The sequence below is a fragment of the Rosa chinensis genome, chromosome 2 (genome assembly GCF_002994745.2).
Source record: "Rosa chinensis cultivar Old Blush chromosome 2, RchiOBHm-V2, whole genome shotgun sequence".
Lineage (NCBI taxonomy): Eukaryota > Viridiplantae > Streptophyta > Magnoliopsida > Rosales > Rosaceae > Rosa > Rosa chinensis.
In genome coordinates this window covers 42,622,488-42,635,342 of record NC_037089.1, presented here as the reverse complement: position 1 = coordinate 42,635,342, position 12,855 = coordinate 42,622,488, and the positions used below count along the sequence as shown (strand labels likewise).

Here is a 12,855-nt window from a genome sequence, read left to right as displayed (position 1 = left end):
TTGCTTCCCCTATGTCTTGTTTCTTTATTCTCTAAAATTTTTATTCTAATAATGTGTTGACTACATCATTTAACAACCAGAAACTAGAAGAGAAAAAGAATCATCATAATCTAGTCAAAAAACATGCAAGCCTCTGCCTCTAGTACTGTGCATAAATTTATATGTACATATTTAGAAGAAATCTAAAGAAATTGGCTTATAAGCATTGCAAAAGTATTGGAAATTTGTTAGCAAAATAAAACTAAGAAAAAGAAGCCTAAAAGTAAATACAAGACCTGAATATCCAACTCAAGCATCAATAACTTCACAGGGCAGATGAAGAACGGGGATGCATTTAACTTTAACCATCATCTTCTCCTTGCAGTACTGATCATAAGTTTATGATTATACAAAACATTTAATTAACTTATTTAACAACGATCTGAGGAATAAAATGAAAGCAAGCCCCGAATTGATCAACTCTTGTGGAAGAAATGCCCAGTTTGGAATTTCTTCCCAGATACAAGGCAACAGTCATAGATCAAGGAACATAAATTATGGAGTCCTTCACATTCATTTATAAGATTTTCATTACTTCGAATGAGAAGGGAAAATATGGTATATGCATAGATTTCCCAAAAGCACAAAAAATTAGAAATCAGGAAACTACATTGAGGCCATGCACAGATAATAATGAAAAAATAACTGAGCTTTGAGGAAAGTATGGACCAAATACAGAGCTAGAAACATGACAAGATATCACTTGTGAAAGTCCAAGACTCCAAATTAGAAGAAAGAATTGTGTATCAAGGTAAGCATTTTTTCGACCTCGCAGAAACTGAATCAACAAACTTTCTTGAGCTTCTCTTATTTTGTTTCACAGTAATGCAATAATTAAGTTTTCATTTTCCAAATTATCACAGTGCATACAAATATGTGAGATGTTCAGCAAGAAAAATCAGATTAATCACAAGAGAAATAGTTGAATACCATCATGCCCTATTTAAAAGCTATACTGTATTATTAGTTGGTAGTACAGTTGATGTACGTTAGATGAGGTCGGTACGCTGAATGGAAGACTGTGAAGAATTGACACAGAATTATCACAGGGTATTCTCTTATCTATAATCCACTATTTTTGGCATTTCATTAGATTGAGTAATGAACAGATTTAATATTCTCTTAGCCCCACCAAGATTGTGATCTTGGTACGACTTTATGCAAATGCCTTTGTCACGTTAACAATGGTCGCCAGTTTGACATTGGAATGCATTGTGAATTAGCAAGCCCTTTGTGTCCAGTGGGTGCTGTCTTTGTTGATTATACTTGGAGTTGGTCATCTTGTCAATATTTGTTGGATGCTGAAACTAGTTTCCATAGTTGAGTTTGGTGGGTTTGTTACATGGCTTCTATAAGCCTTTCAAAAAGAATAATGGATTATTGATTAATTATTTCAGGAGCTCAGTCCGGCCAGGTACTAATAGAGCATGAGCATCGAACCTGTGCATCATCTAGAGAAAGAGAAGATGATGGGTTAAGTGGTGGGATAGAGATGGATGATGATGTATAAGAAGAATATCATGGTCATGGTGCACAAGAAATGGAAACAATAAGAAATAACATTACTCAAAGTTTGATGAGTGTGCGTAATAACATGGACATTGAATATGTTATGATATTTTTTGTGGTTAATTACTTAATGCGAACTAGAAACCAATTGTTATTAATGACTAATATATTTGTATAAGTTATTTTTAAAATTGTCCAATATTAATCATACGGTTACCATGATTTATAAAAATTGAAAGTTAACAAAAATTAATAAGGACATAATTAAAGATTAAAACTAATAACAAGAGCATGCAGATGGTTCAATTTATATTTCAAGTCTTCATGTATTTTATGTTACACTCATGGAGTGGCGGATCCAAGGATGAAAGTTCGGGTGGGCTAGAACTTCTTAACCAAAAAAAAAAAACGCTAAACAGCAGGGCCCACAGTTTCTGTCATATGTAGTATTAAGAAGAAAGAAAAAAGAAGTAACCAAATTATATTGAATAACCCCATATATGAGGAAGTAGAACCTATTGGTGCAATTTACGCAGACATTACTCCCATCATATTGCGTGAGAAAAATGAGGATGAGACATTGATTGCTATTAGCCTATTAGTAGTTACCTGATTGTTGTGCATGCACATTGGAGACATCATGAGACCACAAATCTGAACAGGAAGTAGGTCTCCTGGAAGTCACTTCCACTATACTTTCTGTAAGGCGCTGGAGGAGCTGTGGGATTGGGGATACACTAACATCTAAAACTCCCTCAAGAATTTGAACAACCTGCCTCATTGTTGGCCTATCCTTCTCATCACCTGAATACACCAACACACTACTTTGCATGCTCAAATGAGTTATGAGTCCATCTATGCAGCAAGGCCTTCCAATCTGTAACTAATAAGGCAACAACATCTTCTCCTTTAGTTACTGCATTTGCAAGTCGAATCAGAAAGTAATTTTCTAAATCCTTGTCTTAGCCTTCTGTGTTTCTCCTTCCAGATATAACTTCAATAAACAACATATCATAGCTATAGACATCAGATTTTGGTATGATGGCTTCTCTAGAAAACCATTCTGGTGCAAGATAGCCTATTGTTCCTCTCAATGAGGCTCTCATGGTAGTAACAACTTGGCTATCGTTTCCGTGAATGAGTTTAGCAAGACCAAAACTAGGGGGCTGTATTCTGCATCCAACAAAATGTTATCAGGCTTAATGTCACAGTGAATGATACGGTCTCTACACTCCTCATGGAAGTAAGCTAATCCCCTGGCAGTTCCTATTGCAATATTTTATCTAGCTATCCAATCTAAAATTAGTGGATTCTTTTGGAGCAACAGAGATTGCAGAGAACCATTGGGCATGTAATCATAGACTAAAAAGTCTTTTTGAAGTCTCGGCCGAAATCCACGGAGCCAACAAGATTGACATATTGGATTGCACCAATAGTTGCCGCTTCAGCACTGAATTGCTTCTCTACCTGGTTCAGAGTTTTTAAGTTCTCTCACAGCTATGAATATCCCCTTGAAAACAGAACCAAGACCTCCTTCCCCAAGTTTTTCTGAGAAGTTTGTTGTTCTTTTTAAATCTTTGTACTTGAACAACACCAAAGAATCCTCAACTGTCTTCGATGCTTCTGCTGACTGTCTCCTGCTGACTAAGTACCATGACAATGCTTATGATAGAGAAAACCCTGCAAGTACTCCCAACAACAATCTGATGAGTCTTTTTCTCTACATTGTTGGGCATAGACCCTATCATTTGGTCCTTCTAAGATATTGAACTCGGAGATGTCAATCTTTTTGTTGACTTTCCTTGCAGTGGTAGTTCTTACGATTGCATAGACCCCCTTTCCAAATCAGACACTGATTGTCATAAGCAAAAGCAGTGCATGAGTTAAATCAGGTAAGCAAAGAGTCACATCGGTCAATGTTATCAACACCCAAAGACTCGGGTTTAATCCGATAAGTAACACCAGGCAGGCATCACCACAAACATGTAATTCCCCTCAGCACTGCAAGGGAAAGAATTTTTCCTCAGGCAGCCGTCCGAATGATCCCCTAATCTCCAAATCTTTCAGGGTTTTTGGTTGAAATCAAATCCAAGGCAACCACAAAGAGTCACATTTTGTTGGTTGCAGAAACCAAAAGCACCAAAAGGAAGCATAAACCTACCAATGTTCTCAAATGGATGCATTAACAATTCATCGTTCAACAGGAACCGATTCCAAAATTGGGATGCATTTCAAAACTTTTGTCTCTATCAAGTTATTTCTTCATATCAAGTAAAACAGATCTGGAGCAACATTTAAAATGTTTAGCTTCAGGAATTAATACAAAAACCAACAAACTGTGCCATTAAGAGTCAGCTATGTATTTCTGGGTTCTTCATCAGCCTAACAGATAATCCAATTATTAGTAAGTTTCAAATCCTTGATTAACTAACCAGTAGAAACAGATTGAATTGCTTGAAAGAAAACACAAAAGAAAGATTGATTTGAAAAAGAAAGAAGATGGTTGCATGAATCAGAAAGAACGTAGCGAAGAGTATTTGAATTATGATCACATGAATCATCCATCACTCTTTACAATACTTTCATCATCTTCATAACAAACAAATAAACAAACTCATAGCAACACAGACTAGGAACCAACTGTGAGAGAGTGCAAAGAGAGGCAGATACAAACCTTTATATAGCCAACTGGTCGAAACCCTAGAGGTCACTTTAGTCATTTCGCCCCCCAATTCTTCTGCTTTCTTTCTTTTTCATTTGTTTTTTCTCCTTCTTTTTATAAAGAAACAGAGGATTTCAAAATGAGAGTCGATTTGTTGTGGCAATGTCTCTCCGCGCCTTCAAAGAGAGCCTTAAACCCTGCCAAACCCAAAACTCCTCGTCGACCCAAACACAGTCGTCGTCGTCAATTCTGTCCCAAATCCCAGAACCCACAATCCCTAGAAAGCCCCCCAAATCGTCTCTGGCTCAGCAGCTCCTGAGGCTCCAAGACCCTCTGTCTCTTCAACCACCTCCACCTCCACCTCCGCCACCGCCCCTAGAGAAGACCCAGGTGGAGGAGGACGAAGACGACCCAGAACCACAGGGATGCTCTGGGACTAGTAAAGTTAGTAGCTTTCAGTTTGATCACACAGGACCCTATGAACCCTTGGTCTTATCCCATTTTCCTCTCATTCAGGTATTAATTACACTTGGTTTTCCTCTTCTCACACCTACTCTTGTCCATGTTCAATCTACGATGATTTTCGGATATTTGTCTGGTGTGTGAATTTGGAAGAAACAACATTTCTTTGTGAAATGGACTTCCTCATTGTTTGCAAGTTTTCAAGTAGGTGAAATGGAAACGAAATATAATTGTGAACGAAATTATTACTTGATGGCTGACCAATTAATATACCTAATTTCTTAGTTTGTAACTGTGGATGGATCTGAACACAAGCAAATAGGAACAAATTCATTTTCAAGACACAATCGAAGTGCCATTAATGATTTATTATGGTTTTGGGTCTTTACAAGATTTTGTCATAGTTAGTCTGTGAATTTCTTTGCGTAAGTGAGTTATGAATGTCTTTAGAAACTTTTATAGGTGTCACTTCTTTTCGTTTTGCAGGTTCCTGCATCCATTAACTGCAGATTGCTTCCACATCAGAGGGAGGGAGTAAAGTTTCTATACAATATATACAAGAACAACCATGGAGGGGTTCTTGGAGATGACATGTAAGCATATCATGCTCAATTTGTATTTCATATTGCTTTACAAGATTGATTATCTTCATATTACTTACTTGTACTTGTGTCCTCCAGAAATTTTTCATATTCTTTTAATTTTGCATTTTATATCAAACACTTTGCATTTAATTTGAGCATTTTCCTTCCTTTGAATGCTGGAATAGATTTTAGTCAAGAACAATCAATTGTTTTGAAGACATGGCTTAGTCAGATTTTACTATGCAATATCCAAAACCATCAATGAAGAACCTGTTCTTTCAGAACTGAATATATATGGTGTACCTTGACAATATATATTTGTAGATAAACTGGGACTGAAAGTTCTTGGGCCGTAAAAGTAGAATTTCTAGATATTTACAATTCTTACCTGAAAGTTTGTAGTGAGCAAGTTTCATATTTTATCTTACACATTCAATAGGGGACTAGGCAAAACCATTCAAACAATTGCATTCTTGGCTGCTGTGTTTGGGAAAGATGGTGATTGCATTGATTCCACAATTCCAAAGAGAAGTGAAATAGCAGAACGAAACCCTGTTCTCATAGTTTGCCCCAGTTCAGTTATCCACAACTGGGAGAGTGAATTCTCTAAGTGGTCTAACTTTAGTGTTGCTGTTTACCATGGTGCAAATCGGGATTTGATTTATGATAAATTGGAAGCTCATGGAGTTGAGATACTTATCACGAGCTTTGACACATACAGAATTTGTGGCAGCCAGTTATCAGATGTTAATTGGGAGATTGTTGTTGTCGATGAGGCACACCGGCTTAAGAATGAAAAATCAAAGCTCTACATAGCATGTCTAGAATTTAAAACCTTAAAACGAATTGGTCTCACTGGAACTATGATGCAGAACAAAATCATGGAATTGTTTAACCTGTTTGACTGGGTTGCACCAGGATCCTTGGGAACACGGGAGCATTTTCGGGAGTTTTATGATGAACCTCTCAAACATGGCCAAAGATCAACTGCTCCAGAAAGATTTGTCCGCATTGCTGATGAGCGAAAACAGCATCTAGTAGCTGTTCTTAATAAATACATGTTGAGAAGGACAAAAGAGGAAACCATTGGTCATCTTATGATGGGGAAGGAAGACAATGTCATATTTTGTTCAATGAGCGAATTGCAAAAGCGGGTGTATAGGCGAATGTTACAGCTACCAGACATCCAATGCCTGATAAATAAGGACCTTCCCTGTAGTTGTGGATCTCCTCTTACCCAAGTTGAGTGCTGCAAAAGGATTGTACCAGATGGAAAAATCTGGCCATACCTTCACAGGGATAACCCTGATGGTTGTGATTCATGCCCCTTTTGTATTGTCCTTCCTTGCCTTGTCAAGCTCCAACAGGTAAATGAGATCTCCATTGTTTAACCTTCTATTTTTCACTCTTTTGTCAAGAACACGTAGTTCATTGTTATGTAGAGGTGTTTTAGTCCTTGTAATTTGCACCATTAAAGCTATGGTTTCCTGAAGGAAGAGGTGGAGAACAAAGCTTTTGTATTCCCATCAGTTAGGGCTTGAGTGAAGTTGTAGAGGCAAGACTCTAGGTACTTTTGGTCTGTGCTGATCAAATTTTTTAAATGTGAAAGAAAAAAAGGAAGTGGTAGAAAATAAAATATCTGGGAATAAATGAATCACCTGAAAAAATCTGGTGTTTGTAGCCTGGGTATATGTTTTTTTTTGGGTCTTGTCGTGTTTTCCTAAACTCTTGATTTTGTAAACTTTGTCTGCACTATTAGCATTTTTTTTTCCTTTTGTTTTTTTATATTTTTATATAACTGTTCAAAATGATGTAAGAACAATAAAAACCCTTGTACTTTGCTTTCCTAGTTATGAATTTATGACATGAGGCATACTCATGTTAAATTCCTCTCTCCTTCATACATACATGAGCTCAGTGGTGATTTTTTGCATATGTTTGCTGAGCTCAGCATCGAACCATGTAATATAATCATAAGAACCTCTACAGTAAGTGCTTACGTGGAATATGTTAGGATGACTGTTTGAGTGAGGCAATGAATTTTTACATTTTATAGAGCATGCATTACATTTGTTGATTGATCGATCCCTAATTATTCATATACATTCTCTGTCACAATGTTTTATAAATTTATGTATTGTATTTGTGCATGTTTAGATAAGTAACCACTTGGAGCTTATTAAGCCTAATCCGAAGGATGACCCAGAAAAGCAAAAGAAAGATGCAGAGTTTGCCTCTGCTGTGTTTGGCCCAGATATTGATTTGGTGGGAGGCAACACTCAAAATGAGAGTTTTATGGGCTTAAGTGATGTTAAACAGTGTGGGAAAATGCGAGCACTTGAAAAGTTTATGTTCTCATGGATTGCACAGGGTGATAAAGTCCTTCTGTTCAGTTACTCTGTCAGGTGAATTTTCTTAAATTTCCTCAATAATAATAGTGTTCTGTAAGGATTACCACATGAAGCAATTCTTAAAAACTCTTGCTTCAACAGCTTTTCATTTGTGGAGGTCTACAAAGCACAAAATAGTTGTGTATTTGCTATAACTTAAACAGTCTCTTATTTCTTCTTTGACTGTTAAGTTAGGCAGCTTTCAACTGATTACAAATGATACATGAATGCATTTTGTGAATTATAGTCTTTGGGACTGCTTGATAATCTGTTGACTCCGCAATCCGGGTGAGTTAGAACTTTGTTGAGTTTTGTTTTTGAGAGAAAGAGAGGGGAAGGCAATCTGAGCTGCATTTTTTATGGTATATCAGTTTGAAAATAGAGAAAGAAAGAAAAAAAAAAAACTTTTACTTAGTGTATTCTATGTCCATCAATTGTCCAGTGCATGCTTTTCTTCTTTAGGTCTGCCTTTTGGATCATTTTAGTTGCTGAACTGAATTAACTAGAATCTCTTCTTCCAGGATGCTGGACATATTGGAAAAATTTCTTATACGCAAAGGTTATTGCTTCTCAAGACTTGATGGTTCCACACCAACCAACTTGCGCCAGTCTCTTGTTGACAACTTTAATTCAAGTCCAAGCAAACAGGTATAATTTTAATCAAATGTCAGAAAAATCTTTATTTAAGTTTCTGTTTGACAGTTATCTATTGTTTTAGGTGTTCCTTATATCAACACGAGCCGGTGGGCTTGGACTGAATCTTGTCAGTGCAAATCGTGTCGTAATATTTGATCCAAGCTGGAATCCTGCCCAAGACTTACAGGCCCAAGACAGGTCATTTCGGTTTGGGCAGAAACGGCATGTTGTGGTTTTCCGCCTTCTTTCTGCTGGTTCCCTTGATGAACTTGTTTATTCACGTCAGGTGTACAAACAGCAGCTATCAAACATTGCTGTTTCTGGAAAAATGGAGAGACGATATTTTGAAGGTGTCCAGGTACAGAAATCAACCTGTGTTACATTTCTGCTGGAACTTTTTTATTTGTATTCAACTATTAAATACTTGCATTTCACTTAACTCTCGTATTTTTCAGGATTGCAAAGACTTTCAAGGGGAACTTTTTGGAATTTGCAATTTATTTCGTGATCTTTCAGATAAGCTCTTTACCAGCGAGATATTTGAGTTGCATGAAAAGCAGGGACAAAGAGAAGGGGATTGTCATGGTAGGGAACAAGAATCAACCAAAATTACTTGCGTAAAAGAAGTGGGTGTGACATCTTCATCCATGTCTCTGACCACGGATTCTGAGAAGGCTTTATCTAGTCAACCTGTGCTTAAAGATGTGGGTAAGTATGATCATGTCTTCTACTACTCTTTATATGCATTTGTCAGTTTGCCATACATCCTGTGATTCTTTTATTCCTGTTTTGAGGATTTTGACATTTGCATGTCCAATTTATCTGTGTCCTTTGTAATCATTGTGGACCACAAATTACTGTTATTTTGCCAAAAAGAGGGAATTTGTGGTCAGTATGGACTATGACAGCTTTTGGCCGTCACCTGATCCAAAATTATGAAAATAAAGGCATTTAAGTTTAAATAGATTTGTGCTTTGAAGTAGATTATTTGGAAAAAAAAATTAAAAAAAATAAATAAGTAAAATAAGCTGACTGCTCTTTCTGCTTGAGTGCATTTTCAAAATATAGAATGAGAATGTAGCCAAGTCTAGTAATTTGTAGATCTGGATTAAGTTGGAAGGAACAAACTAGTGTATTATGAGCTTTGCTGGAAAGGTTCTACTAGGCAGGGGCCAGATCAGGGGGAGGGGGAGGAAGTGAAGAACGCAACGAAGCTGTGCCAGAGAAAGGGGAACAGGAAAAGAGGAAGGAAAGAAAGAAAAATTAAATAAAATTGAACTCCTAATAATACACTTGGAAAGTCATTGGAACAAAGAAAAAGGAAAGTCAGTCAAACAAATAAAGAAGGAAAGAAAAGAAACAGCTTATTATTGCTTTCTCTCTTCGCTGGGTTCCTTAAACAAAGAGGGGAGAAATAGTTAGTGATAAAGGCTATATGGAGTTGCAAACAAAGTGTGGATCTGTCTGTCCACAATTTGGGATGTGGGGTTGCCAACTTTAGACATGCTGGATTTTGTGCTTCAGACCATTTCATATTGCTAGGTTCTTGAGATGAGAACTTGTTGCACTTACTATCTTTTTGTTCTTTATTTTATCTTTCTACCATCTGATTTATATTTATTATTGTTCTGAATGCAACTGAAATGTTTTGTTTTCTATAGGTATTGTCTATGCACATCGTAATGAAGACATTGTGAATAATAGACCTGGATTGCAAGGGACGATGGAAAGAGTCATTCCTTGTAATGATAGCCTAAAACAGCCCCCCACTGGTGTTGCTAGGAGAAAGCGACGAGAGGGTACTGGTGGAAAGGAGAATGTATCTGTATCCATGGATCGCAAAAGGATTCAATTTAGTCTCCTTGCTAAGTTCATGGGTATGGGAGAGATTGAATTTAGCAAGTGGGTAGTATCTGCTCCTCCTCTAGAGAGGGAAAAGGTTATCCAGGACTACAAGGAGAGAAACAAGAAGAAACTCAACAGCGTTGATTTGTTATAAGGTTGTGGCTCTGATCGGGATCATTTATGGTGAGACTAGAATGATATTAGATTGTCTTTGAGGTGCCTAGGACGTTCAAAAGTTGTAATCTAATTTTTGAAGCATTATCTTCAAAAGTGTGCAATTGTGCAAAAATTAACAGCTGAACTCCTTGTACAGTTCTGTATCTCCAAGATGTGGTGTTAATAGATATTATGAAAAAGAAAAAAAAAATTATGTTAATAGATTGCACAATTTATATATGGTGCTTATTGTTTCAGCCTGGTGCCCCCAAAAGTAAATGATCTTGATGGCTTTGTGATTTATCCATTTCTAAGTCAATACAGGTTTTGAGTTTGACCTTGGAATAAGTTACTGCCAAACGTCAGACATACAGTACATGACAATCTTGAAAGACAACTCTGCAATTACAGGGTTTGATGCGTATAACAGTTTGATTAGGTTTTCTATTCCTAATCGGATTATGTTCCAAATCCTAATTGGGATGTGTACCTCCATGCATGGTTCAATAAAATCATAGTAGCAGTTCAGGATTAGGTTGAGCTACAGGTACTTGATTAGTAACGTGGTCAGTTACTTGGTCAGGTACTTAACCAGTTACTTGGTCAGTTACTTGACCAGTTACTGGACTAGATACAACTACTTGATCAGTTACATCTTGTTAGGGATGGCAAAAATCCCCAGCGGGGCGGAACTCCATTGGATACCCGCCCCTGATGGGGGGAGAATTCGGGGACAAATGGGGAATGGGGATGGGGATCCCCAATCCCCGCTATCTAAGATTGGGGATGGGGCGGAGATGGTATTGTGATCTCCATCCCCAAACCCGCCCCAATAATATATACATATATTTAACTATATATATTTTAATTTATTTTTTATAATATAAATCATAAATATATACATTTACTACTTTACTTTAATGGCTACACTTTTACTTTAATGGTATTTTGACTTTTGCACTCAATGAATTATGATTTATGAATTTAATCATGTTTTAAATTTATTTGTTGTAGAGATTTTGATTTTAAAAAAGGCAATATGAGAAAAAAATATTTTATTTATTAAATTCTTATTGGGAATTTGGGGCGGGTTTGGAGGTTTAGTCCCCAGTGGGGATGGGGATGGGGAATCCCCAATATAATTTTATTGGGGATTGGGGCGGGGATGGGGGTAGAGAATGACCACGGGGATGGGGATGGTATTGTGATCCTCATCCCCAACCCGCCCCATTGCCATCCCTACATCTTGTTCTAAAGGCAATGTTACACTTATATTCTCATCTGACACAATTTCCTCAAAATCTGAGGTTAAATCCTCAAGGTTTGTATTGTGAACTTTTTCACTTAGAAACTTTCCTTGATATGTTTCAAAAATTCTAGGTGAATGATGAGCAGAATATAATTTATTGCATTTAGATTTATTCAGTTTTGGGGTCAAGTTTATTCAAGCTTGAATTATAAATCCCAGCTTCTACATGACATCCCAAAACATGGCAGTGATGAAGACTGAGTTTCCTGCCACACAACATATGTAACTGGCCAACTAACTGACTACGTAACTGATTATGTAATTGACGTTGACATTGACATGAGCTGTAACTGACTATGTTGTAAGTTACATGAAATTATGAGTTTGAATAAAAAAAATCTTAATAAATTAACATTTTGTTGTAGAGAAACTGAATTTGAGAGGAATTTGCTGTGTATTCTCATTGATAATAGGGGCCTCTTTATATAGAGGATTACAATGCATAGAATCTCAATCATACAAGGAAAGTAATTCTACATTGATTAGGATTCTAGATCCTTCTAATTAAATCATATTACCACTAGGTCAAGTAACCTAGAGTTTGGGCTAAACACAAATTAGGTTTTCCTTGAACACTCCCCCTTGTGTTGCCCAAACGCGGTGCTTCTCTAGTTGCCTCGTTAAAAACCTTTGCCGAGTAACAAAAACCCAGTGGGACAAAAATAACCTCGGTCGAAGGGGAAAAAGAGCACAACACACCCTTCAGGTGAACATGTAGACATCTCCCCCTGATGTCTGCGCCTCCCCCTGATGACTACGATCATGGGAGTTCAGATAATTTCCGCAAGCCAATTCTTGCCACATGTTTCTCGAACGTGGAATTGGGCAATGACTTAGTAAACAAGTCTGCCTCACTATCCTCATATTGAACCTAGTTCACTTTGATCTCGAGGAGTGTCTGTTGTTGCTGATTATGCTTGGTGTTATCGCTTTTGATGTAGCCTTGCCTCATTTGCTCAAAACAAGTAGCATTATCCTAAATGCTCGTAGGCTCATCTGTGGTAGACTTCAAACCACAATTGTTCGAACATGCGTAATTATGGATCCAATCCATATACATTCACGAACCACTTCGTGAATAGCAATGATCTCTGCATTGTTCGAAGATATAGCGACTACGGTCTGTTCTATAGACCTCCAAGGTGTCACGGTCCTTTCCCATGGTGAACACTTAACCAGTTTGGGAGCGACCATTGTGTGGGTCAGAGAGATACCCAACATCAGCAAAACCTTCCCAAACACATGTCGTTTTGGGATGGGGAT

The 12,855-nt window shown here is 37.3% G+C and overlaps 1 protein-coding gene, 1 non-coding gene and 1 pseudogene across 2 annotated transcripts; 1 reads left to right on the top strand and 2 right to left on the bottom strand.

Moving 5' to 3' along the window:
* Positions 1-2,388: 2,388 nt before the first annotated feature.
* Positions 2,389-3,284, bottom strand: LOC112184304 (annotated as a pseudogene).
* A 769-nt stretch (positions 3,285-4,053) lies between these two features.
* Positions 4,054-4,145, bottom strand: LOC112191074. The gene has a single exon (XR_002932789.1). It is a non-coding gene; the product is annotated as a small nucleolar RNA R32/R81/Z41 (small nucleolar RNA).
* A 145-nt stretch (positions 4,146-4,290) lies between these two features.
* LOC112189960 (switch 2) lies at positions 4,291-10,523 on the top strand. Its single transcript, XM_024329365.2, has 8 exons — positions 4,291-4,726; positions 5,159-5,265; positions 5,696-6,623; positions 7,414-7,661; positions 8,168-8,294; positions 8,365-8,640; positions 8,738-8,990; positions 9,944-10,523. The coding sequence occupies exons 1-8, from the start codon at positions 4,373-4,375 to the stop codon at positions 10,279-10,281; spliced, it is 2,631 nt and encodes an 876-aa protein (XP_024185133.1). The 5' UTR covers positions 4,291-4,372; the 3' UTR covers positions 10,282-10,523.
* The last annotated feature ends 2,332 nt before the right edge of the window (positions 10,524-12,855 follow it).